This window comes from Camelus dromedarius, chromosome 6 (assembly GCF_036321535.1).
Source record: "Camelus dromedarius isolate mCamDro1 chromosome 6, mCamDro1.pat, whole genome shotgun sequence".
Lineage (NCBI taxonomy): Eukaryota > Metazoa > Chordata > Mammalia > Artiodactyla > Camelidae > Camelus > Camelus dromedarius.
Genome location: NC_087441.1, coordinates 27,982,625 through 28,010,508, shown reverse-complemented (window position 1 = coordinate 28,010,508; position 27,884 = coordinate 27,982,625). Strand labels below are relative to the sequence as shown.

Here is a 27,884-nt window from a genome sequence, read left to right as displayed (position 1 = left end):
ACCTTAAACCAATCACAGGAAGGCTCACAACTATTATTGTCAGAGGAGACTTTTTTCCCTATCTAGGCAGACAGAACTGTTTCTCCTGTGCTAGTAGGCTGATTTTTTTTTCTCTAGTCTACCTTTTGAAGTGGCTTTATTGGAGGAGGGGCAGGGTGGTAGTGGTCTTACTTTCTTCTCCACCTCCAGACATCAGAGCTTCATATTCTGTGTCCATGTGGGTGCTAAGACCCCAGACTCTCTTCTCTCCCAGGATAGCCTCAGTGTTACTATGCACTCATAGCTTTAGTTTTTAATTTCATATTATTTGAAGGCCCTATGGAATTCCTTTTTTTCTTGACAGCTCAACCATGCATTTTAAAGAATGTTGGCTATATTTCATCCAGAATTTCGAGATTTAGACACAGTGAGAGAATCTTCAAGTTGCCGGCTGCCCAGAAATAGAAATCCACCCAGCAAATACTTAACACCTAACATCATTCAAGCAGTCCTTAGCATCCATAGACACACATGACAACAGACTGGGACCTGTAACACTGGTCCCAGCTATAGAGTCTGGAGATAGAAGACTGAGTCCTGCCTCCTACTCCTCATGGCAGAAACAAATAATATAGTTCAGGCATGAACCAATCACCATTTTTTAGTGTAGAAATATGGTCATGTTTGTTTTTTCTGCATAAGCACTTTAAATCTAACTGAATTTATTGACATAGTCCAATGTCTCTCTTTTGAGGCCTCACTCTCTCCAGCAAATTATTTAAGAGAACTCCTACGGATTATTTAATACAAAGGGAGTTGGTCCTCTCCAAGCCCCAGACAGAGAACTGCTCTGTCCCCCAGCACAGCTATTGTCAGTCACTGCCACATGGTGTCGCTGTTGAGCACGAGTCCTGCTGGTTCCAGGGATGGTTGTTTACAGCTACAATTTCTTCCTTGCTGGTACCCTCCTTTGGACAGCAAGGTTACTGCTCTTTTAGTTCACTCTCAAATTTTCAGCAACTGTTTCTAAAGCTGTGACAGAGTAGCTTATCCTGAGGGCCTTTGCGCCTCAGCCAACCACTGTGCAAACCGGCTCATTCTCACCCAGATTCTTGCCCGCCTATTTTGAAAGTGTTTAGACTGCATGTATTTCTCTCAGGGATATTAAGCTCCCATTCTTTTCACTTTTCACTTAATCCAAAATAATAATAACAATAAATTTCATCAAAATTGTGACTATTTCGTAATTTACTTATACTCAAAATCTACTCCATGCAGGCAGCGCTGAGACCCAGAAAGGGGAAGTAACTTTCCCAAGAGAAGTCTACCAATTAATTTAAGAAATTAGAAGTCCGCTGTTCTCTGTACCAATACCACGTCTTTCAGGCACTAACTCTTGCCACGCAGTAAGTGGTTTGAGGTAAAAATCAAATATCTTTTTTATATCGACACACATCCTTACTTACCTAAGAGTGGTTCCCCTCACTTATGGTCTGTTCTTGATTGTCTGTGCTGTAGTAGTCACAACCACAACACTAATGGTGCTCAAAGTGTGGTCCCTAGACTAAGAGTATCATCATCACCAGGGAATTTAGCTATGCAGAGTCTCAGATCCCACCCAGACATGCTGAGTCAAAAACGCAGGGTGGGGACTAATAGTCTATTGTCACTCAAGTCTAAGCAGCCCTGCCTTACAATGCATGCAGTCTTTCATCTGCTAAGTACTCTGATACAGTGCTTGCCCGGGTGCATAAAATTTTGAAAGGCTACAAAAATGCTTATAATTTGAAAAACAAAGTTTTGTCTCCAAATCACAGAAAGAAAATGCCAAACTGTAAATCACAATTAATAAATAGTTCACTATCTACAGCACAAAACAATATGTCAATTAGTCAACTAACCTCAATTCTTATAATTAGCTGTATGTTTAATTAAGAACGTGGGGGTGTTTTATATGTTTGATATGATGATAAAGCCTTCAGAATAAGTGTATACTTTGGTCTTGTTCTGTTATTTACTTTTTAAATGCAGAGACTCAGTGCTTCCTATGGCATCTTTCTGCAGATAATGGTCTAATATGCGGGAGTGACAATCATCAATTTCCAGTCATGTGTTCAGATGCTCACAAATATTGGTGTAATTAAAGGAAAAAGCAAATGACTATGTTGCAGTGAACTCCCACAGAAATGTCTTTCGAAACTAAATTATTATAGGCAAGTGAAATAAGAAAAAAAAAAAAAAAAACCCAAACTATCCGTAGTCCTATTAGTCCACTGTGGCAGGATATCATGCTTGATTTTTATTTTCTTCTTTTCTCTGCTCTTTTACTTGTATATTCTTTATGTAATGGCATTAGATGTTTAGGTAACATAAGGTGGAAAAAAGAGAATATTTACTGATTGCTGTCAGCCACTATGTGCTTAATACATAATAACTGATTGAAAGAATTCATTGAATACAATATTAAAGTTGATATTCACATTGATATAGAAGGCATTTATTATTGCTTCTTTTTGCGGATGGGAAAACTGAGGTTTAGGAAGGTTAAATTACCTAAGGCCACACAACCATAAATGTGGAACCAGGATTTAAATGCCAGTCTTTGTGATGCTAGAAACTCGTGACTTTTCCGCACTACCATGCTACCTCTCTGAGAAGCAGCATTGATAGTGAATGTTGTCTCTGGACAATTTTTGATTGTGCAAGGCATATTGGTGCCATTTACTATTGGTTTGGCATCTGGAAATTCGTGAAGTAATTAAACCTTTCTATGCCAGTGTGTGTAGGCACATGTACAAACTATTCTTTATTTTGAGAAGTCTAGATTTGCTGTATTTGAGTTGAATTTCAAAAGTTGACATTTAAAGGGAAAGTTTCTTATAAGAAAATCTATTTTGAGGCTTTACTAATCCCTGTTCTCTTATAAGACTTTACGTGCAGCAAGTCCCATCTGTCTGTTTTGTGGTGGTTGCTTAGAGGCAGTCTGCAGCTACTTCATGATTTGTTAACTCTACGGAGTCATCTCCTAAAAATAGTATTATTGCTTGATCATAAGCTCCTATGAGAGAATAGCCCATGGCTACTACTGACAGATAATAGTCTGTTATTGTTACTGCAACTAGGGCAAGTGTAATGTGAAAGATTTAGCTCGTAAACACTCTTTTCGTCCAAGTCTCTACTCTGCTTCCTAAAAACACATCTCACCGAATGGTCCATGGCTCCCTCACCTCCTAGCTCTCTGCCATCAATATTTTAAGAAAATGCCTAATAAGGTATAGAGATTCAACTCATTTAATTTGCTTAGTAAGCTCAAGTATCTCATTTATCTTAGTCCTGATGAAGATGTAGATGAATGTCTATTTACACGACAAAATATCCTTCACATACTAGGAAACGGAAAAGAGCTTATTAAAAAGTTTGCATAGTACTTGACTATTAAAAATTATATTTATTTAATAATCTAAAAGATATGCATGAATATGTAATAAAGCCATACTGGACAATAAAAATATGAATTACATATGTAATTTAAAATTTTCTACAAGTCACATTTAATAAGTAAAAAGAAATAGGTATAATTAATTGCAATGACATATTAATATGTTCTAAAATATATTAATTTTACTTGTATATATTTATGTAATAAATGCTATTTTACATACATATATAAATGATTAACATGTTTGTATTTAAATATATATTAATTTATTTATAATATAGTTTAATAATATATGAATCCATATAATCAAATATATTAATGATACATTTTATTTAACCCAATAAAATAAACATGTGAAATCAATATAAAATTATTGATCTATTTTACATGTTTTTCATATTTAATCTTTGAATTCTGGTGTGTATTTTACACTTATAGCCCATCTCAATTTGGACACTAAATTTTGGGGGGAAATATTTGATGCATTTAGATTTCATAACATTTATAGCTAAATATTAGATTCATATACACAGTTATTCCACATAAACAAATCATACATAAAAGTTTTCTGATAACTAAACTGAATGTCAATCATAAAGTTAAGTTAATTAAAATTAAATAAAGTTGAAAAATTAGTTCCTCAGTTCCTCTAGACACATTTTAAGGGCTCAATGCTGACATGTGGCCAGTGGCTGCCATTCTGGACAGTGTGGAGTAAAGTTATTTCCATGAAGCCTTAAGCTGCAGGAACACTTCCATCTTCCTGTTCTGAAACCCAGGACAACTGAGGCTCCACCCTCTGCTAGCTTGTGCTGCTCCCAACACATTTCCCTGTACCAGGCTCAGGTCCCTTTGTCAGGACCACAGTGTACAGTGACACAGATGACACACTGCATAACTCCAGGGGACACCACTCACATGGTAGTGCACCGCTAGTGGCCTTTGATGGTGCTGTCTGCTGAGACGGCCTCCTCACGTAAAGCCTGGCCTGGTGGGTTAGGGCATCCAGAGGACCCTCAGCTCCGGGTTCCCCCCACTAAGCCTCTCTCATGATGTGCTCTGCTCCATCTTCTCAACTTTCCCCACATCTGCCCAGGATCCAGGCCAGCAGCCATGTCTCCTCTGAAGACTTCTTTATCATGAACAGACACCTCCACAGTAGCTCTGTGATCAGAAATTGCTCAAGAAAATGTCCTCATGTTCCATGATGAAGAAGAGACGAGGTTAGGCCTGGGGGTCATCATCTTGGTCCTCATCAATCAGGATATGGTGAAGAAGTATTTTTATAGAAATATGAAACAGTGATTAGATTCCAGAAGTTCTTTGCTTGGATTAAGTGAAAAGACACCTCATTTTGTCATTAAAGAGAAGCTCTGGAAACAATTTTATTAACGGCATATCATCTCTGTTTCAAAATCAAATGGAAACCTACTGGTATCTTCTTCAGACTGGAAACATGAATGCAATGGGAAATGGAAAAAAATCAGAGAGCTGAGATGCTCTATCACGGTCTGAGAAATCCTTTAATCACTGAGGTCACATGACTCTGAGAGTAACAGAGCTAGTGTAGCAGAGTAATAAAGCGACAGTAGGATGTAGACACCACTTTGAACCTTGGGAGCAGTAGCACAGCTGTACCTCCAGAAGGAAACCACTCCTCAACTACTGAATAGACAATCTCCATTCGACAAGTTAAACCAAGAACCGGAAATAGGCTTTTCAGAGTCAGTGATCCTTCATTGAAAGATCAGGACAGCCAACATCCAAGGGAGGAACCCTTGGGGCCACTCAGGGAAGGGAGCAGCTCCTGCAAGGAGCCCAGAAGGGGCACTTCAAAGAACTCTCGGAAAAGTGGAGAGGCTAAGAATACACCAGCGCAGGAGTTCTGGAGTTTGAGGGGGCAGTCATTTAGGATCAGAAAGTACAAGGCACATTTTTTGTCCCAGGTCAACCACAAAAATGTGCTGGACTTAAAAACCAGCTTTTCAGCAGCTCCCACCTCCCCAGAGGCCACAGAGCACCTGTGCCTGCTGCCACCTTACTGCTTAAGCATCTTTTTCCACGCTTCTCCCATTCACTCCTATCCCTCAGTTTCCATCTCAAATTTCCCACTCTTGTCCTGCTGTCTCACACGTAGATTCTACTCTTTGACCTTCGGGCAACATCTGACTTTTAATTTCTTCTCAAAGCTCTGTCTCTGGGCTCCATGTTTTAAGGATGTGTTTTTCTCACCCAGCATAGTTCTGGAATAAAGCATTTAATGCTTTGGGCAGCATGTGCCCAAATCCTAGAGCCCCCCACCCCACCCCCAGAATGTTTGAGTCCAAAAAAAAAAAAAAAATACGTGTGGCTCCAAATAAGATAAGGAAACTGGAAAATTGAAAGCAATAGATATTTAATTAAAATCTCTCTACATAAAACCATGTCAATTGTATTAATTGTCAAATTTAGTATTTATAAAATTTCATTGCATTTGAATATATTTTTGGAATTTGGAATTTCTTACTTTGAAATATTTTCTAAGTAGATATAGTGCTGAGTGACAAATCATAGCCAACCATAAATCACTTATAGCCAAACAATTTCAAAGGTAAAATTATAAGCACCCTTCAAAAAATTAACAACTGAAAATTATATTTAGTGCAGGATGTCACTTTTCCCTTTCCCCTGCATGAAGCAAGAGGGGATTTTCCTCCAATATTCACAGAGCTCCTGGAGGTAAGACTCACAAAAGCCTGGGGCTCCTCTTATGATTGGGTCTGGGATTACTTTCTCTATAAATGTATCTCTAAGTTGAAGTTAAAATATTTGAGTGTGAGTAAAAGGAAAGTGGAGGATTCCATGATAATGGAGTGTTCCCACCTGGAGAGCAAGTAGATTCATAGTGCTATTAATAGGAATGAGGAGTCACAGGGAGAAGTGGGTTTTGAGGGAAATTATGAGGTTCTCTTAGTGTGGAGCATAATAAGACCAATAGCATTTCTCTTTTTTCCTAACATCAATGATGATTCACCTAAGCATGTTTACACAAAACAAACAACCTCTTCCCTCAAAAAACCCTTGAAGCAGATGATCCCCAGACCTAGCTCTCTATTAAATACACCCAATGGTGCTTCCAGTCAACATCTCCCAGGAGAGCGTCTTGGCTGTTGCTCTTGGCAGTGACTACTTCTTGGCCACTACTTCCAACAGTGGTCAGCATGAATTTCCATAGCATCAGCTTCCAGTGGCCACCCACATTATCACAGGTCCCAACCAGCAGCAGCGCCTCCCAGCAGATCTTCCAAGAGATTGCCAGCAGCTCTTGACATCTATTTCCTTGGAATCCCATTATATTCTAAAAGGTTAGTTTTAAAGTCTTCAATCCCAAACATCTTCTTAAAAAGCTGCTCATTTCCCTCAGTAACTATTGGGAACATTAGATTTCCATCACCACTCCTCAAGGCCTCTTAACTCAATAGCCTGCCTATTAAGCCCTTTAGGGGCAGTTAAGATGCCATAATGCACTTTCAAAGTCCTTTGTATGTCCATTGGCTGCTTTACATACCTCTGGTAGGAAAGTCCCACAGACAGAGATGCTGGGCTTCTGGCTTGAAAGACTGATGAGTGTTTTCTCATTGTGGGGTCCTCTGTGTACTCCAGTTAGCTGAGCAATCTCTGTGTGTAGAAGGTCACTAGACAACCATCTTTGCAACAGAGTAACAGAAAGACTACCACGAAAAGATAGAAAATTGACAAAGATTCGTACCAAAAGAATGAAAGCCACCGGAAACTGTATAAGTGAACTAAGAATGTGTATAATATTACTCAGGAGATCATTTTTAGCAGCCTATCCCACTTTCTTTTGCTGTTGACCAAGGTACAACACGTGAACTGACTTCCCTGGAGCTCCAGCAAAGCTCCTGTCTTCTTTGAAAAGTATCTACCAATGGTCACATCATAAAGACCATAACTTTCTCTCCAAATATAGGGAAATTTAGTGTTTTGTTCAAGCCCCTCATGTGTTCCTTCTCTCATCGCATTCTTATATTGTGGTACCTATGCAAATGGAGGTCTGAGAATTGCCTCAGACTTCTCAGAGCTCCTGAACATAAACATACAAACTTGCCTTGAGTTAAAAATTATCAGTGACATGAAATAATTTTTGCACTGGGATTCATCACCCCAAATTATGGGTTAAGTTTAAAAACTAACAAACAAGTAAAATGCAAAAGCAAACAAAAAACAAACAAACCCAGTCATGTAGAAAATATTTCCTTGGCCACTAGGTTTAATGTCATTTTCAGTACTTTATAGTAGCTCACTAGAGAGGATACAACAAATAATGACCACAGATCAGAAAGAATTTAGGTAGAGAGGAATTCAGACTGTGGAGAAAAATAAGGAGTTGGGGCTATCCTCATTAATAATAATAAAAAAAATCCCTCTGGAATAATACAAAAGAACATTTGAAAAAAAAATGAAAGAATAATAGTTTGTCTTTTTTTAATGCTAATAAGTGTCTCAATTTAAAGGACTTCAATCTCAAACAGAATACATCAGTATAGATTGGACAGAAAAATGGAGAATAGTCAACATTGTTAGCAGTCAATGTAGATGTATAAATTAAAAATTTGATCACAATTTCCAATTTAAATTGCTGCACTGAATCTTGGATTTTATATGGTTTGTGTTAAATCTGTCTGTATTTCCCAAAGATTTGGGTACTTTCTAAACTTTCTATATTATTTTTATGAAGATGATTATTGACTGGAGGTCATTTGAAAATACAAGGTAATAAGTAGAAGATGTTTCCCAACCAGTTTGATTCATGGGCCTTATTATTATTCTCCTGGTGTTTATTATATCTTGGACTAAGATGTAATCACTGTGGTATTTCTTCATAGCCCAGTCTTTTCAGGGAAAGGACCCAGATACCCAAAGTGACATTCACAAAGCCTGGTTTCTTATATGAAAGTGAGTCTATACATAGCAACTGTTTTTTTTAAAATCAGACAGCTGGGCTTGGTTTGAAATTGTTATTTATTCCCATCTGAGTAAAAATTATTGAAAATATTACCCCTTCCTCCCTTCTCGTAGCTCCTCCTGCTCCACCCAGGATACTTTATTAGCTGGTGTCTCTAGCTTTTCAGTTTTGTTTGTTTTAATTAGATAAAGGCAGTGTATAAAGGCAATTTTTATTTTTCATAAAAGTGGTATTTTGTATCCATTTGCCTGTCTGTCTCCTGTTGGAATGCACACACACAGATAATAAAATGTGCTGATAACCCTTACTGCTGAAGCAGAACTCACATAGTGAGAAATTATTTTCCACAAGGGACTTCAGACACCTAAAAATCTTGTGCACTCTAATTAAATGATGTTTATTGAGTCCCATTAAATGTATATCAAATATACAGTTTCATGGTTTCTATTTATTAGTTTCATTTTGGAATTATGTTTTAATGAAACACTACTGATAAACTAATAAAAAAAAACCGTTGGAAGACATCAACCTGTCCTCTGAGATTTAAATAAAAATTGGTGTCAGTCCATCTGATGTTAAAAGGGAAATCCAATGGCTCCTTAAGATTTTTGTGCATCTTGGGAAATTTTCTTCTTATAGGTAATTCTAGCTTGGAGTTTCTCTCTCCTTTAATTTCTCAGTCTCATTTTCCATACATATGGTGCTGCAGTAGTTTCATTGTGCAATAAAACTTGTTACATGCACTATGTGTACTTTTTCAGGAGATCATTATCTGAAATATAAAGAAGTTTTTTTTTTCCAATTACAAAGTAATAACTATTTTTTGTAAACAATTTGGAAAACCTGAAATATTATAAGATGGAAAAAATAACCTAGAGATGATCCCTGTTAATATTTTCACAACATTCTTTTAAAAAAATGCTCGAAAGAAATAATATCGCAGATATTATAAAGACGATAAAAGAGCATGCAGAAGGAAAAAAGGGCTTGAATTCATTTATTTAATTTTTAAACTTTTAAACTGAATTATAATATATATATAATAAATGTATGCCAAGTTTTCTCATGCCATCACCTCCAAAATAACCACTATTCTGAATTCTATCTTTGTTGATAAGTTTTGCCTATTTTTCAATGTCATTGTAGGTGAAATCATATAGCGTATGTGCTTTGTGTTGGCTTCTATCATTCAGTATAATATCAGTAGTTCTTTTTATATTGATTTATTTATTATTCTTTGCATGAAGATTCTACATTTTACATGTTCTCCTATTGATATACATTTGGATTGTTTTCAGTTTTTGGGTGGATAAAACTGCTCAGAGAATTTTGTGTGTGTATGTTGTTCATTTCTTTTGGATCTATGCCTGGGAATAGAAGTTTGTTGTGTCACAGGAAATTATGTTTAGCTTTAGCAGATGCTGCCATAAGGTTTTTGAAAGTTAGTATATTTATCCAAGTTACGTGTTTTAACCGTGCTGACAAAAAACTGTGTTGGAGTTTATTGATCTAATGCAAGTCTTAATATGTTTTACATTCTTGAGATGTAAATTCTAATGGATCAATGATATTCTACATTTCTTACTAACTCTTCTTTGACCACCTTTGAAATACCTAACATAGAGGAGGGTCTCCATGTCTATTGCTTTGGACCCTATATTTAGATTTGGAATCTGACTATGTTTTATGTTGTTTACTTTATTCTTAGTCTTAGCAACAGTCTATATATAATCAGTATGATTCATGAGGTAAAGAATAGTTCTTATAAATTTACAGAAGAAAATCTTCCATGATTTTATTTATGGAATTGGAAAATGAGCTAAGAGATTACACTGAATATACACAAATACATGAATTCTCTAGAGGCTATCTGTGTGTTTCACATGCTCCTAGGCACATGGAAAATTAAGGCATAGTGAATTGTATATGTGAGCTGTTTATCTAAATCTGAAATCATGAAAACTTCTAACATTTTTTGGCATAGTCTTTGCTGTTTTTTAAATGAGGACTTAAAACATTTCTTTTTTAAACTTCTGATAATAAAATAATGCATGTTCATTCTGAAAATTTGGAAAATTATAGAACGTTATTTTAAAAGAATATAAAATTACTTTAAATTGAACGTCACAGGGTGAATACCATTGACAACAGGCTTTATGTCTATTAAAAGTCATCTCTGGATTACGTCTGGGGTTGTACAGATCGGGCCAACCCCAGACATAGGCGCCACGAGTTGTGTAGAGTACCAGGGATATGATACCAAAGTAATCATGGAAATGTTATGTTTAGTGTATGATACAATAGATTCCCTATTATTCTCTGGTGACCAATTAGAGTTTTTTTCTTTAACTATTGTGATAAGCTAATGAATTTAAGGATAAATGATAGGCTTAATACACTGCAACTCTTATTCTCACAGAAGCTCAAATTGTCCCACCTTTAGTAGGAGTCTCTTCAATTTACCTCTTAAATTCTTTCAGTATGATCTTAGTGGTCTTTGTTAACTTCATTATTATTCAACGTGAAGAGGTGTTCCCTGCATAAATGCATCTTACACATTTCTTACCCCAGTCTTGGAGTCAGCCTTTCTCCAAGAAGTCCTAGTTTCTTCTAGTAAAAAATGAACATTTCAAGAGCACAATCTGGGCCTGGGGATGCTCATTGCTTTTGAGTTGTCATTGTAGCTAAGATTTTTCAGTGAGCAGACATAGGAAAAAAAATGTATAATATATAATTGTGTGTATGAGTACATGTGTTTTAAAAGATAAAATACATCATAAGTTTATGTTGACATTTCTTTTTATTTCTTTTGTATTTTTTGCTGATATTTCTAATTCAAATTCAGGACTACGGAATCTGACATAACTACTTTTATATTGCATCTGTATTTTGTGACTTCCTCGTGAAGAATCCTAGTACTCACCAACACTAGGGATGGCATTAGAATATCAATAATGGCTCATTTACTTTATCCTACATTACACACCCACAGTCTCTGAATAACACCACTATCAACAATTAAGGGAGTTAAATATTTGTATGTGTGTGTGTGTGTATGATATGCTATGTTCATTCTCTCCCTCAGTCTTTTGTGGTTGCACTCTACACTGTCAGAGCATATAGCTGCTTTAAACTATACTTTCTCCTCTTTAACCTTCATTTACTCTTAGTTCTAAAGATAAGCTATACCACCAGTCCTTAAGTTAACATCTCTCAGATACTTTCATTTTTTGCGCTTCTTCTCTACTAGGCAACTCAGAAAGGGTTCACAGGAACTATATGCCCTAAGTTCTTATATGATTTGGAATATCAGTTTTGAAGGATAAAAATTCTTTGGCTCATATTTTTGTTCCTTGAGTATCTTAAATATGTTATTATAATTTTTGTTATGAAGTGTTTCTATCATTATCAGAATAATAAATTAATTTTCTTTTACTTATAAGAGTCTGTTCTTTTTGCTTAGATGTCCCAACTGTTTTTCCTTTTTCTTTATATTCCAGCAATTTTACTAGACTACGTCTTAGTGTTGGTTGCTTGTATTAGGTATATGGTAAGCTCTTTCAATATGTGCTTTCACATCACTTTTTATTTCCGTTTTCTTGATTTATAATTTTTGTTTTTTTTTCTTCTTCAGGAACTCCTACTATCCATATGTTGGATCTTTTTTGCCTATCTGAGATATTTATCACTTTTTCTTGAAACTTTTTCTTTTTTATTCGAAAAATTCTCCTTTCTCATCATCTATTCTTCTTAAGGAGTTATCTGTTGTGTTTGTTCACTCTGTGTGTCTTCTAGCTTTCTAATATTTCCTTTATTTCTAATTCCTTCTAGAGGTTTGTCACCATTTTCCAAGGTACACTAACTCTGATTTATGTTGCTATTTATGTCATTAGTCATTTCCTTTTAATCATTTATGGCTAGTGTTATTTTCTTTATGTTCCTTTGAAATAGTAGGTTATAGTTTTTTTTTTCATTCAACAAATATTTTTTCTTAAATTTAAATATAGTTGATTTCTAATATTAGCAGGTTATTGTTCTGACATGTTTTCTGGGCACGTATTTCTGGTGTGCTTTTATTATCTGTAGGAATGTTATTTTCTCCTTTATTACTGATTTTCACATAATGTCTTTGTATTTGGTTTTGATAATTTTTTTTTTCAATGTGAAATTAGTTTTCCTGAACTTTATTTGGGAAGGAGGTTTGGTTTAGATAGCTCTTCTAACTTCACAGAGCTCTCTCGTTTGTTGTTTTCATGTAGTATTAAAAATATGGTAGTTTGCTTCTTAAGATTTCGAACCTATTTCTCTTCTCATTTTTACCTGGAGCTTTTCTCTCAATATCTTTGTTGTCTCTGACCTGCTTAATTTTGATTCTACTCCCAAGAATGCAGATTCCTCCCTTGGGAGAGAGCCTTGGTTGGTAAGTTTTGCTGGAATGTGCAAGACCCCTACCAGTTTCAGAAGCTGTCCTCACATTGGTCTCCTCTGCTTCACTGTTGGCTGTTTTGGAGCTCTCCTCTTCTCAGAAGCATCAGATACCCTGGTGCATTCCTTTGCTTTTTCTCATTTATGCTGACATAGTACAGGTCTTGTGGTGGTTGATGATTTTCCCCCACTCATATCTTGGGGTTCAGGGGATACTTTGCCATCTAATTTTGTATAAATATTTCTCATACCGTTTTGATTTTGCAATCTACTCTTTTTTTTTTTTTTAATGTGGAGATTTGGAAAATCTGAAATTCATGCTTCTATTATTATTTCTATCTTCCCAGAAGTCTCAAATTCCTTTTAAAACAGGCTCATTTACCATGGCCCTTCAATCTTTGTAGCTAGGAGTCAACTGACAGAAAGGAAATGTAAACCAAACAATGTGCTCTGCCTGTGAGTGTATGTTTGCATGTGGGTTTATTTGGGGAAGTGGGGTGCAGCTGCTGACAGCGTTGCTATATACATATTTGGGTGGATCCTAAAAATCCAATGTTTTGACCAGAAACACTTTTCACATTTTGAACACAGGAAGTTTTCCCTTTGGTTTGTGGCATGGGCACTGTTTGTAGAACTAGTCTTTATTTTCAGATGTATTTTTGTCTCTTAGAATGACACTGGCTGCAACATTGCTAATTACCTTGTGATGGGTTAGTCTGTCTGCAACTATTTTTTCCCCTCAAATCCACAGCTATTATGATCTGGGAAGAATCGGGCTTCTCGTTGTCCCTAGAGTATTTCTTTTGTTTGCCACTTATTTCAGTTGACTTCTCAGTAGAGACCTAAAGAGGTCCAATACCATTTCCACACAGGGCTTCTTGAACGATTGCATTTTGTCACTTACAAACCACTTGGCAAACTACTGATTTTGAGATCTGATAAAGTGAAAAACTTGGGGAAATGGAGGAGAAGCTTTTAATTTAAGGTAAATTTCTATTATTGTGAATGAATGGAAGATTTGTTTATCCTTCTTTCTCCACTTATCCCATCATCTATTTGTGACTGGTTATCATGGCAACGGAAAACAGAATTATGCAAAATAAGACTTACTAAGTTGTTCCATTTTAATGGAGGTTTTATACTTTTTCTGTTTTAACAATAAGACATTGAAATTCAGAAACAGATCTACAGTAGAGCATACAAATTAAAAAAAATACTTAAAAATTTTCTATGTGAAAGGCATATAGGTTAGTTTGTGATGATGGGTTGGAAATGAAATGCCTACAAGGCCAGAGAGGTATTAAATGTAAACAGGATCAAGCATAATACAATAGGGATTGGTGGAGACCGAGATAATCTGGAGAATTGGGTTTTTATAACGTACTGTGAAGATAACAAAAATTGCCTGTGTGCTCAATGTAGTGCGTATGCCTGCAAATTTTTGATACTTGGTTCAGTGTGAAATCTGTTTGTGTAAAAATTCTACTGAAGGGATTAACCAACTGATTAGAATAGATGATCAAAGATATTTAGAAAATTATAAGTGAATTGTTTTAAGACAAACAAAAGCTTCCCATTTTTACTCAAGAAAACTCAGAAATGTTTAGAGAGTAAATGAATACCTGAGACCTTTATAGAAAAAATATATACTTTATTTTCAACTACAAAGGTGCAAACATGTAACTTTTGGTCACACTCTCAACAAATAAACTGTCCAAAAAACAGTCATAGTCAAATTAGAAACAAATGCTTCCAGGTGGAAAAACCAATCACCTATAGAGAGCCACTTATTTTTTAATAAAGGCCATTTGTTCATTAAAAGTGATGCTACCACATTTCCAACCTACAAATCAGACTTCCAGAGACATTGCTGCCTCACCTTCAGCAAACAACCTGTACTGATGGCCTGTCTCTCTAACTGAAAAGAATTTCCATTTGAATATCCATTTCATGCTTTGAATTATCAGACAAGCTTTACGTCCTACCTATGGTGTTCAGAATTGAGGCTAACACTTGAAATACCAAAGCATTAAAAACATAAACAGAAAGGAACAAACAACTTTAAATTAACTTAGATAACTGTACAAATATATATATATACACACAATATTTACAGTATCAATAAAAAAAATCTGGCTTGTTATAGGCAAATTAGCTTGCCACAAGCTGTCCAGTCTAATAGACAGGATTCTGATTCCTGAACACTGTCATCTGAAATCAGAATGTCAGAGCTGAATCTGTTGTTCTGACTTAAAGAAGACCTTGACTCAGCCTCATGATGGCTGGAGAACACACATCCTAGCTGTTGCCGGAGCTACAGGCAGGTCAATGAGCATGTGCAAGTTTCCCTTCTCAATGACACTCCAAACAGCAGGCACATTACTAGGGTAACATGACAAGATGCCCTCCCACTGCTGCTAGCATACATCCTGGTGCTATATGCTAACACAGTCCCACTGTCAAGTCTTACTTTCTTCAAACCTGTGTTGGGTTGATAGACTATTTGTTTGAATGTCACATGGCACAATATTTTGAATTTGGTGGGAATTTGTCTTTTCCCCCGTTAGAGAAACAGATTTAAATAACTTGTGCTACTAAAATTATGTTTACACCAAAATGAGATGTGAATCAGTTCAAGTGACAGCATAAAGAGTTCATGTCTCTCACACTCTCTCTGGCTTTATGCCATGTCTCCATACATCTTCCTGTAGTACAGTGACTCAAAGATGTCATTGTCTCCGGGACAGTTGTAATGGCAGGCACAGGTCTTGATGAACATCATGTTCTTCTTCATGACCTCCCCGTCCGGACACTTGAACTCCACGGGAAGGGTGGTGGTTCTGTGTGGGGTGCAGCATCGACCGTCTGTGCACACCCCACAGAATTTAGCCCGGTAGGTCTTCACGCTGGTGCAGCCAGAGAGCTCAAACTTGACTGGCTTGGAGATTTTGGGGGTCCGGATGCACTTTTTGCCCTTCTAAGGAAGACAAGGGAGAAGAGAAAAATCAATGACTCTGCAAGAGGGTGTGGCTTTCTTCCACCTCTGTGTGCTCCGAGTCTTAGGGTTGTCTGACTTCTGTTTACATTTTGAGCAGGGGAAGTTTGAGTTTATTTGCCAATTTTCCAAAAATAGACACAGCCTTTTTTGGGATGTCTTGAATGAACTAACACTGGAGGACCTCCCAGTGGAAAAACTGGTGGTTCTTATTACATAACATCTCATTCCAGCAAAACAGCTCAATGGTTAGATAGCTTTGGAGATAACAGGCCTATAATAATAAAGGTGGTAAGAAACCTAACTTTGTCTTGTCCACTCCTGTTCAATGAAAATGAGTTAACAGGAGGAGCAAAACATGTACCTTAATGTTTTCTTCCAGGTCAGCTTCGCAAGGCCTGACCATGCAGAGGCGGCTCTGCTTCTCCAGCCTGCAGAAGGCGTTGTCATTGGTAACGCGGGTGGAGATGCCCATCCCACAGGTCTTGGAACAGGCACTCCACTCTGTGGTCTGGACCAGGCAGTTGGCTCGAATCATAGTTGGGTCTGGGCCAAACGTGTCTTCCAGTCGGTAAGCTGTGAGAGCAGAGAACACAAACACGAGGTAAGACGCCAGGATAAGATATTTCCCCCTCTCCCCTGGTGAAGTCACGACTCAGCCGCTGGGGGAGAATCGCAGGGCTGACTTTGAGGAAGACTCAACTCACCGGCAAGAGCAGGGCCGACCACTGTGTGGTCCTTGGGCTCATCACACACCCATTCCTCGCAGCATTTCCCGGGCAGCTTGACTCTCCGCGGGAAGGGGCAGTCGGGGCTGGGCAGGCGGACGTCCATGCTGCATAGCGGCACGCAGCCCACAGCCCCGTCCAGGCAGGTGCACTGGTATTTGCAGCTGCTCTGGAAAGACTCTCCGCTTCGGTACACCGTTCCTCCGAAGACGCAGGGGGCACCATCTTTGGCTGAAGGAGAAGAAGGGAAAAAGAGGGGGGGACGCAGGGGTCAAGCATCGGTTCCTGAGCCTCTAAGAGGAAGCGCGTCCGGGATGAGAGCTAGAAGCGGGGCTCCAGGGGGCGGGCTGGAAACAGTCGGAGGAAGGGAATCAATTCGAGCGGCTTTATTTTCTGGCGGGAAGGTGGCCGTAAGGAAGAAGGTGGCAGGTCATCGAGTGCCCCCCGGCGCCCTGGCCGGCAGTGGCGGTGGTGGCGGTAGCGGCTCAGGGCAAGGGGCGCAGGATGAGGGGTCCCAGGAGGCGGAGAGCGGACAGGGCTGCAGGTCTTACCGGTGCACACGCCGATCTTGCGGTTGGCCGGGGAGCCGAAGTCGCAGAAGAGGCCCTTGTGCGGGTCGCAGGGGTCGCGCTCGGTGCACAGCTCGCCCAGCTGCTTGGCGCACACGCGGCAGCAGCCGCAGCCGTCCAACACCAGGCTGACGCCGGCGGGGCAGCGCGGCGCCGGTCCGGCCGCGCACTGGCACTGGCCGCCGCAGTCCTGGCCGGAGGCGAGCTGCACAGGGAGGGAGGGAGGGAGAGGGAGGCGGCGGTCAGCCGGGCGCACGCCCCTCGGCGTCGCGGGGTCCCCCCTCCCGCCCCTGGTCCGGCCGAGTCCCTCCCCCCGGCTCCCGCCGCCTCAGGGGTCTCCGGCGCTTACCCGGCTGCAGAGGGCGAGCAGGAGCACGAAGGCGCAGCGGACGGGGCCCAGGCCGGCGGCGGACATGGTCGGGGCGCTGCGGACGGAGCGGGCGGCGGGCGGAGAGCGCGGCGGCGGCGGCGGCGGGACTGGGGCGGCGCGGTGGGCCGGGCGGGGCGGCGCGGGCTCGGGCCGGAGGCGGGGGCCTGGACGCGCCGGGCTGCTGTCTCTGGAGCAGTCGGCCGGGACGGCTGCCGTCGGGCTGGAGGCGGTGGGTCGCCGGTGATGGGAGTCGCACTGGCCGCCTCCTCTCAGCGGGGAAGAGTTGTTGTGTGAGGCCGGGGCGGGCGGCCTGAGGCTTTTATATGCTCTAGGCGGCCCCGGCTCGCCAATGAGCTGAATGGAGTCCTACACAAACAGGGACATTCCTCGCATTCCTCCCCACCTTCCTGCCTCATCAACTCACACCGGATTGATCCTGACCCCTTGACACTCAGCATTCCTCCCGTCTGAAAAAGCTGGCACACTCCAGCTTACCAAAAAAAAAAAAAAAAAAAAAAAAAAAAAAAAAAAAAAAGCGCAGTATTTCCAGTACCAAATAGGATTTTTTTTCCTCTTGCTTGTTCGCACCACTCCTGATTTATATCATTTCAAAACACTCCGGCAATGATTATTTTATTTTTATACCACTCGCTTCTGTTTCTAATAGCTATGCCTTTGCTACCCACTGACATAAATCCTTTGTAGGAGGTAGGTAGCTGAAGAGGCTACCAGCAGGGATTCCTAAAAAATTCGAAAGGGTTTCCTTTTTATTGTTTTTGTAATGGTTTTTCACTTTAGAGGCTGTCTGCCTTTGAAACTCTTCAGAGAGCAGAAAAGGAGTTGGTTGCTTTTAACTGCTTGAAATCCCCAAGAAGCAGAAGCACACCTGCAAATCCCTGAATTCCATACTGGGGATGTAGGAATGTGATCATTTGTCACTTGAAATAACGGTTTGGATGCCCCGGCCCAGACAAGAGAGAGATAAAGCCAGGGGTCTGAGGATAGCTGCGGTTTTCTGGGAGAGGTTTCCAGCACTCTTGCTTTGTTTTCTCTTAATATATGTAGCAGTTTTATTGTTGGGGTATAGGGAGGGAAAAGGGATGAGTGGGCATCAACACTTCCAGAAAGATCGGTCTGTTGTCATGTCAGAGCAGATGATTATGTGTTGGAATGAAAAAGGAGCCTTACAGGAGGGGACCAGCAAGAAGCTTGGGGTTTACTTCGGAAGTTTTAAACACAGTTGTGGGTCTTTGAGAAATAAGTGAGTTTTCTTATACTAAAACCTATAATTGTCAAATGTGAAATGGACTTGGTTTGTATTGCAGTAAAAAAAAAACCTGATTATGTAACAAAAAACACTGTACCCCATTATACCTGCATGTCAGTAAATGATATATTTTAGTAACTCTCTACAGATCAATGAATAGCCATTGTTACTTCTTATTACTCACGGAGTCTGTAGCCTAAAGGAGTGAGATCAGGTCAAGGAAAGAATAGGTTTCGTTCCCTCTGCTTGTGTGCAGGTATCAAATCTGGCGAGTAAAGTCCATTTCTTAATATTGCTAGTTAGCTTCACTAAGGACTCAATTAACTGTGCTTTTGTTTAGAATCTGTAGTTTAGTTGCTTTTTTGCTAATAACTCCAGTTACCATTTTATGCGAAGAGAATGATTCCGGGATTATGCCGATTCTTCCCTAGTGTAGTGCTACATCCCTTGACACTGGTCTTACCAATGAGTAGATTCGTTGTAGTTGTTGATGCTTCAATGTATAGGTTTAAGATCAACACATCTGTTTCAGATGCAAAGACACGCTTTCAGAAACATTATAGATTTATAATTTGAAAACAGCCTGTTTAAACCAGCCACATTTTTTCAAGTTTCATTTCATTCTGTTGAAAAAGAGCCAAGAAAAAAAAATTACTCCAACTTCAGCACAGACCACATCATCTGTGCACAATTACCTCGTTAAGCAATCCACATGTTGTACAGTGCAGTTGCATGTCAACAGTGTGAATGGCCAGCGATGGGGGCCTCTGAAGCTCAGGAAGAATTTTCATCATTGTTATTTAACATTCTTTCCAAACATTCCTCAAAGAGAAGAGGCCTTAAAAGTTCCTATTTAAAGAAGGAACATTCCAAGTTATGTTAATAGCCACATGTGTATTAAAGGCAACTTGGCCCCCAACTTTTTCTTCCCCTGTGGATGATTTTAAAAGTCCAAAATATGTGGGAAGCCACAGTGAAATCTTTCAAGACCGAAACCCCCAATTACATCTACCACTAATGGTTGGAAAGGTGTGGTGGATGGGGAAGGGTAGGGATATGAAGCTGGAACCTCACCCAAGGTGGCATGTGGGCTCTGTGCTGAGCTCTCTTGACTTGCAGGGTGAGGTAGTTGGGAGAATGGTTGGGAATTTTTGAATCCTCTGGAGAGTCTAAGAGCCACTACCAACAGCTTCATGTACAGCCAAGTGGAGAGACTCATTCATTCAGGGGATAAATTGCTGGGCTGGGTTACAGTTGGGTGACCTGGGTTGTATTCTTGGAACTGCCATTCACAAATTTTAGGGAAGTCACAAGTAGGAGCCATTTGCCTGAGTTTCCATTTATAAAATGATGATCATAATGAAAATGACTTATTTCATAGGGTTTAATGATAGTTAGTTAAATTTCAGTTCTCAGAGAATTGGTACTTTTTTTTTTTTGCTCTTTCTTGATTTTTTTCTTTCTCCACAAGCATGACAAGTATATTATTATTTTGCTGTGTTGTTAAAAATATCAGGACATATTATAAAAAGAATTTGGTTTTACTATAAAATTCACATGGTCCCTTGAAGTCTCAAAAGTCCATACTTAGCTCCAGTGGGATGGTTTTAACATTGGCTAAGAGGAAAGGAGCATATTGAAATGTACAGAACATGGAATCGCAGAAGGGAAAAATATGCTGTGAATTGTAAAGTTAGGTTGGGGCTTTATGATCAAAACTCTTTTGAAGGGTTCAAAATAAAAGATTATTAAGAGAGTGACAGAAAGCGGGAGGGAGACAGAAAGAATGAATACACCCAAGACATTCACAGACTCAAAAGTCTGTTTATATTGTGATATGGACCATTAAATGCCAGGAAATTCGAAGGGAAAGGCTGACACTTAGTCCTTCACTCCTGCTATGGGATCTGAATTCTTACACTATTATAAATGACTCAGCAAATGTTTGTGTGTGCCTGGGCGGTAAAGTGGAAATAGTGGCTTCTTATAACTTCTTCCAAACCTGTCTTATCCCAACCCTTTTGATTGACACCAGGTCAGAATTGGGAAAAAAAAAGGTCTTTGAATGTGTGTGCAGAATGGTTAAGATGCACTAATTTTGTCTTGTAAGCAAGTGTTTCTCTAGCAAATGCTTTTTTAGAGAGCTTTTTTTTCCCCCCCTGGTAGAATGAGGAATTCACTGAGCTGGCCACTAAGTCCTATTTACAGAGCTATATAAGGTATGTGTGTGTCTGCTTAGGCCTCGTTTGTACAGGTCATTTGGTTAAATCTTGTAAGATATTCACTGTGGATGCACTACATTCCTTCTCTTATGTTTTGTTGTTGTTGTTGTTATTTTTGTTGTTCTTTTTCCCCTAAAAAAGGTTACTTGATCAGGTATCAGACATAGAGAAAACCTGGCAGGACTTCAGGAAAGTGGCTAGACATGGAGTGTTTGTGTACTTAAAGAAGGAATCTTGCACATTTCAACTTTCAGTCGTGTAGACATTTTCTTATAAGAGCAAGCAGGAGTCAGTGCCAGCCCTCAAAGCGGAAATCAAAGCTTCCAGGGAATGCGACTCAGAGCCAAGCCCCATACGCAATGCATACACTGAGCTGTCAGATTTATAGGAAGTCTGGCCGTATAAGGGCATGTGGACAAGGAGGGATTTGTCGTTCTGGTGGATTGGGAGTGGGCTTCCGGTGTTTGTAGCATGCCTCAAATTCAATCATGTAAATGAATTCCACCAAAAAAAAAAAAAAAAAAAAAAGGTGTGCCAGAAGGCTTTTTGAAAAATAGTAATAAATATTATCCTAAAATCTTCAGGGACCCTGGCTTGGCTTACATTTCCTTATATTTGCTTAAGATGTAGGTTATAGAGAAGGCGTACCCCTTGGGAGTTTAGAGGTGGGAAAGAAGAACGGATGTTTACTATCTAAATTACATTCATTTCCTTCATGCGTTTCCTCTTATAATTAGTCCTCTGACTTTCTAAGGATATTTTCTGATGCAAAGGTATTTGTCAGAAGGAAGTCAAGACTATTCCATGTGGTCTGTGTTTTATGTTTGCCTGTTCATTTACTTGCTTGTAAATGGAGCTGAGGGCTAGAGGAGTGAGGAAGGAAAAGAATTTTTCAAAATATGATATTTCCTTCAGTTTGCCACTTGTCTCACTTGTTCTATTGATTTCATTAGAATCCTGTGTTGCCTGTAGCCTGCTTGCATTAGTCTGAGATGGTACTGGAGAATACAGATGCTTTCAGATGGAGATGTGTCTCTCTAGCACTTTTACTGACAGATTAGTGACCAAATGTATTTACGATTTAGCAACCAGGAGTATTCACAACCCTTTGTTTTATTAGCCTGAAAAGAAAGCGTCCCCTCGGTGATACTGAAGGTGATAAATGAGTCTGGAACTGAAAAAGAAGGGTGGTCAAAAATCTTTCAAATGTGTGATTTGGGGAAACCAGATCAATAGATTTAGGAGGAAGACAGAATTGAGATTAGAGCATTTACTTCAAAGGATGAGAGTAAATGAAAGGATAAATATTTTGAAAAGACTAGTGTAAAATATACATTCACGTGTCCCTAGCGATTTTGCAGGGGAGTGGAGAGGTGGGGGCAAATGAGACCACACCCATCAGTTCAGCCTTTGAAGTGCACTCCCACCTCCTGTTAAGAAGCCTGAGGGCCCCTTCTCACAGCTTCAGGGCTCTGTGGGACACTTTCTGAAAGTCACTAGGTTGGATCCGGAGGACTAGCTATGAGGGTGGAAGTGTGAGTTCCATACCTGCTGTTTACTTGCTGTGTGAGCTCAGGGAAGTCACTAATCTTCTCTGAGCCTCCAATTTCCCACCTGCTCATCATTATTTTTCAGCCCAGGGAGACCATATTTATGAAAGTGCTTTTACAGATTGTTTGAGGATTTAAAGTGTACCCATCTCTTCTGTCTTTCAGTGGCTCTTCCTCCTCTTAAGACCAAGTCCAGCTTCAGCCTTGATTTTAAAAAGCCCATTACAGTCTGACTTGATAACACCATTCATCTTGGCAGGGATTTTTGCAATGCTGTGAGAGCTTAGAGAAGAGCAAATCATACTTAATTTTTTAGTATTAGGTGCTCGGAATAGATAGAGACATTTAACAAATGAAACTTTTCTGCCAGTCTTATGCCTCTTATATCCCTTACACCTGTATGAAAGAAATATAACAATACATTTCTCTTTTAATCATCATTTTCAAGATACATAAAAAGAAATTCTATACCCAGCTTATTTTAGACACATGATGGTATCTACTCCCTTTACTTCCATTTATGGTTTTCGTTCTTTTTTTTTTTTTTTTTTTGAGGGAGAGGGAGTTTCCAAATAGTCCTTCTTTCTTCAATGAAAACCATGTAAGCTGGCAGGAGTCCTCTGGTGTATAAATATTAAGAAAACAAGTAAAAATTTATTATTGCCTGTGTCCATGACTTTTTCTTTAGTTTATTTTTCAGAAACCAAGATGATATCCTTTTGCTTACCATAATGCCACAGACCTCTACACTCCACATATATTTGGGTAGACTTTCTTCTTTCATTTAATTTGTAATGCACATTGTGCTACTATGCTAGTGACAAGCATGTTTTCAAATTAAATGGAAACTGGTAGCCAGTACCTTCTAGAGTGTTGGTCAAATTGTCCAACGAGTTTCTAACATATTCTCCTCTTTGTGGATTTTTCAATACCTATGCCTATTGGAATCATGTATTAATATCTGAACATGTGGATAAGGCTTTTGGAGAAGGTGTCAGAGCTTCTAGGTCATAACTTCCACCAGGGACGAAGAAAAGCCACTCTATTTAAACTGCTGACATCATCAGATTTGAAGTAAATGTGAACTAATGCATTGTTTAATTTGACATGAGAATGCATAATACCAATTTTGTCTGATCGATTTAACAAGAATGCGTTTTAGAGCTCCGTCTGGCTGCCGGAAATGGATACCCTACATGGCTGTCTCACTCTCCGTTTATGCAGACATTTTAAATTTACGAAGCCCTTTCACATTCACCATCTCACTTCAGCTTCATAACGACCCTGTGAGGGATTGTTCTCCCCATGTTGCAGGTGAGGAAATTGAGGTCCAAGAAAGCTAAGTAACATTACCTAAGCTTGGGTAGAGGTGGAGCAGGGACAGGTGAATTTGAATTCAATCCTAATGGGAAGACCCTGCCTCTTCTTTCAAATGCCGCTGCATCTCTTCTTCACAGTCTATGGACAGTGATTTCTGAACACTGTTTGTTCTTAAGAAAGTTGTCTCAGATCTTAAACTCTTAAAACACAGACCCTCGAAGGCCTATAAAATGCTGCGGGCTCATCGGCAGAGTTAGTACTATGCTGTGGCCTGAGATAAACATGAAGTCGAAAGCCAGTGTTTACTCATCTGGGTTAGGAGAGAATCTTGCCCTTAGACAAAGTTTTTTCCTTTTTATGTCTATTAAGATTTTTGTGATTTTGCTATGTAGGCAGATGTGTTGCTTCTTATCCAGTAATGAACCAATGTAGCTAAAAAAGGAAAAATGAATCAAGATGATGAGTATGCTTTGGGAGGCTTAATATCAGGGTGTGGACTACTGTGACATCAGCCTCAGCCCACACTGAAAATGTTCAGTCTCCAACTCAGTGCTGTCTCGTTCGGGCCGAGACCAACCACAGGCATCAAACAAGTCTTCTTGAATAACTGCATCATTCACTGATAAGCTACCCTCGTGCATAAATATCGTGACGGAGTCTCAGACAGGCCATTGGCATTGAAGCAACATCTACTGCAGACAGATTTTTTTTTCACAAGGATCCCTTGCTAGGCATGTCCCAGAATATTATTAATACACGGCTTATTTTATGAACTTCATCTTCAGGGAAAATGCACTTTCCTCAGACTGACTGCAGTGTGCATTTCAGGCTTACAGCTTTCCCTCCTCGTTCACCAGGGAATGACTTGATTTGAAACCTGATGGGTTTCTTGTTAATGGAGTCAGGTCTGTGTCGTCACTACACGTGGCAGAGATGAAGAGGGTTGTCTAGGAATGGCAGGTTTGTAATGTGGGAATTTTCTTCCTGACCCATGTGGGTGTGTGAAAGTTAACAACCACAGGGTAAAGTTTCATACAACCATAGACTGACTTGCTCATGTCTGGGAAGATTTCACCATTAAGCGATTTCTCACATGTGGATCTTGAGAGCTGCTCTTCTCCAGATGAATCTTTTGTGGCATTTTCATTATTTCTAACTGCTCTCTGTATTCTTCTTGCTCATGTGTTTGGCCCTGCTGTTTCCATGTGTGGCTGATTCCTGAGATTCCCACTGCTTGCTGTCAGCTCGGTAGGTAAGCAGGCCACCTTCCGGTGCAGCTTCTGATAGACTTGGAACCAATTTTACTCTGCAGTGGGCTGGGGCAGTGTTGAGGACGGCATTGGACGCTATGGGGCTGGGCACTGCTGTAGTAGACCTGGCACAAAGCCCTGTTGGCTTTCACTGCGTTCCGGGCAGGCCCCTCCCTCATCAGTCAAGCAGATTTTTCCTGGCCAGTTTCTGAAGGAGCTGCCAGAGAGGGGCCCCCAGAGCATGGCAACACCACTTCTGCTTCTCTGCTATTCTCTTCTTTCTCACTGAAGCCTGGCTTTAATCCAGAGAGGGCTCAGGAACTCCAAACTCCTATATTTCTCATGCATCACCTCCAACTCTCCAAGAAGAGAAAATGACCTTGCATTGAGCAGAAGTGGCAGTAGGTAGACTTTTGCTTACGACAAGTGCCAAGGACTAGGGGAATGCTTCGACTCTGTGCATGGGAGGGCAGGTGACCAAATGCATGGACGGACGCTTGCCCTGCAGCCTTCAGAAAAGCACTGCTGACGGTCACGTTGCTTGGGGCTCCTTCTTTTCCCTGCTAGTGGTGGTGGTGGCAGGGAAATACGACTGTTCTACTATTTCAGATAACCCAGTGTTTGATCAATCCTGGAAAAGCTAGGCCTAGGAAAGCAAAGGAAAAAACAAAGACACCAGTAGATTATGTCTTAAAAACCTTTGGTGTTTACATTTATTTTTAGGATCTCAGGAATAAAGCCTACAAAATAAACTTGATTCATATTTAATAAGATGATTTTCAACAATTCTAGTTTTGGTATTCCAGTATGAGATTTTCTTACTTCAAATAAATTAGTTCTAGAGTTTAAAGTGCTTCCTAAGTTAACCATTTTGGATTTAGCTTGGCCAACTTTTTGTTCTCTTAGTTACAAACGTTCTGTTGATAGAGGTAATATGGAAGTGTCTTGAATGTAGAATTTGCTGGACTTTGTATTTCTCTTTTTGACTATATCAGGAGAGAGCTTTTTATTTTCCTTCTTTATTTCATTATTCAGCTGTTTTACTAAATGCATGACATCATGTAAACTACTTAATTTATCTGAACCTCAGCTGGTTCCTCTTAACTTGGAGATACTAATAGTACCTACCTCATAGGATTGTTGGGGACAATTTGTGAGGATTAAATCCCCCAGATCTTGTAAAGTGCCAAGCACAGTGCTTGTCACAGAATAAGCACTCAATAAATGTTCGTTAAAGTAGAGTAAATCTTTCCTTTTAGTTCATATCTAAATATTTTTAGATCCTAAATTTCGCATTAGCACATTGACTAAATATTAGCCCCTTAGCCCAGTAGGTTTTGGGGTCATGCATTTTGCAGATTGCATGGAAAGAGAAGAATGTTGTAACAGTTTCTGTTGACAGCCTTTTCCTAGCAAAACACATACCATTGTTATGTCACTTACGAATGATTTATGACTTGTTATTCTGTCCTTAAGATTCGATTTTCTGGTTTTTTTTTTTTATCATCAAATTGCCACAGGGGGGAGTATAAGTTCTTGAAAGAAGCACAGAATATAGTTAAGGAATTTGATGCCAATTATTATTGAGTGCCCATATCTAAAACATCTAAGCAGATTATATTAACACCCAGAGAAAGTAGAAATGTTTGTGATAAAATAAATTAGGCTGCTGTTCTATATTGGATTTAATGATTTTGTGATAGTTGCGGAAAGAGTGTCTGGAAAATGTCTCTGTGGGACACAGAGAGCTGTGTATGTGTGTATGTATGTGTTTGTGTACATACATGGCAATACTGGCACTGTAGGAGAGGGAAGAAAATTTAAGTTTCTAGTTTTTGCCATTAAAATCATCAAATGAAAGAGAGGAAAAGAGAGAAAGAAAGTAAGTGCTAATATGTATAAAACAAGGATGAGAACAGCTTGGCCACGATAATGTGACAGCCTGTGACATGGATGATATGAAACCCATCCTGTACACATGGGAAAATTCAACCTTACGGAACTCATTTGCTAGAAAAGACAATTCCAAAACAGAGAGAACTGTGCAAATGGAAAAAGAAATATCCCTTTGAATGATACAATTGCATTTAATAGCTACAAAAGATGTGGCTTAATTTCATAATACTAATAGCCAAAACTGTGGTATTTCCTCTGCTTCTTTGGAGAAAGTGAGATACAACAGAAGTGCTAGGGAAGCTGAACAGAAACGTTAAAGGTCGGGTAGGTCGATTATGGTACTGGTGTGACCCTTCCCTGTTGGGAAATAATCATCTTTGCAGATGGTTGGTCAGCCTTCCTTCCATCTCTCTGCTTCTCCCCTTGAGTCCTTCAGGACTTCTTGATATGCCGCAGGTGGGACCACCTTTCCCACACTCTGCCTCTCTTTCCCCTTCTCCAGTTTGGTGCCCTGTTCTGAAGAAACCCTGTCCTAAAGATGCTTATTCTTGTGGTATGTCTTCATGTGTGTTTTTGTAGCACACTTTCTGATTTTCTGACTTCTTGAGGACTTTGTACCTGGCTCCTGTTCTTACATTGAACCCCAACTCCTGCCACCATCATGGGTGACCACAACATTCATCAGAACTTACTTCTCAGTTCTTATTGCCTGCTTCTTTATAGTCAACCAGGACTTGCCCTGGACTTTGCCATTACCTAGAACTGCTCCATCGCCTCAGATCCTAAACCATCTTCTGTCTCCTGCTCTCTCACCTGCTCACTTACCCTTTACATCAATTTTTTGACCCAATGGAGACTTTGATCACTTGCCTCCTTCCTTTTCTTCTGAACACATGGCTTCGCTTCCT

General features: G+C 39.6%; 1 protein-coding gene across 1 annotated transcript; it reads right to left on the bottom strand.

The window, feature by feature from the left end:
• Nucleotides 1-14,439: 14,439 nt before the first annotated feature.
• On the bottom strand, nt 14,440-17,562 carry CCN2 (cellular communication network factor 2). Its single transcript, XM_031456339.2, has 5 exons — nt 17,451-17,562; nt 17,084-17,306; nt 16,512-16,763; nt 16,169-16,380; nt 14,440-15,786 (listed from the first exon to the last, which is right to left on the bottom strand). Exons 1-5 carry the CDS (start codon nt 17,514-17,516, stop codon nt 15,490-15,492), a joined length of 1,050 nt encoding a protein of 349 aa, XP_031312199.1. The 5' UTR covers nt 17,517-17,562; the 3' UTR covers nt 14,440-15,489.
• Between the last annotated feature and the right edge of the window lie 10,322 nt (nt 17,563-27,884).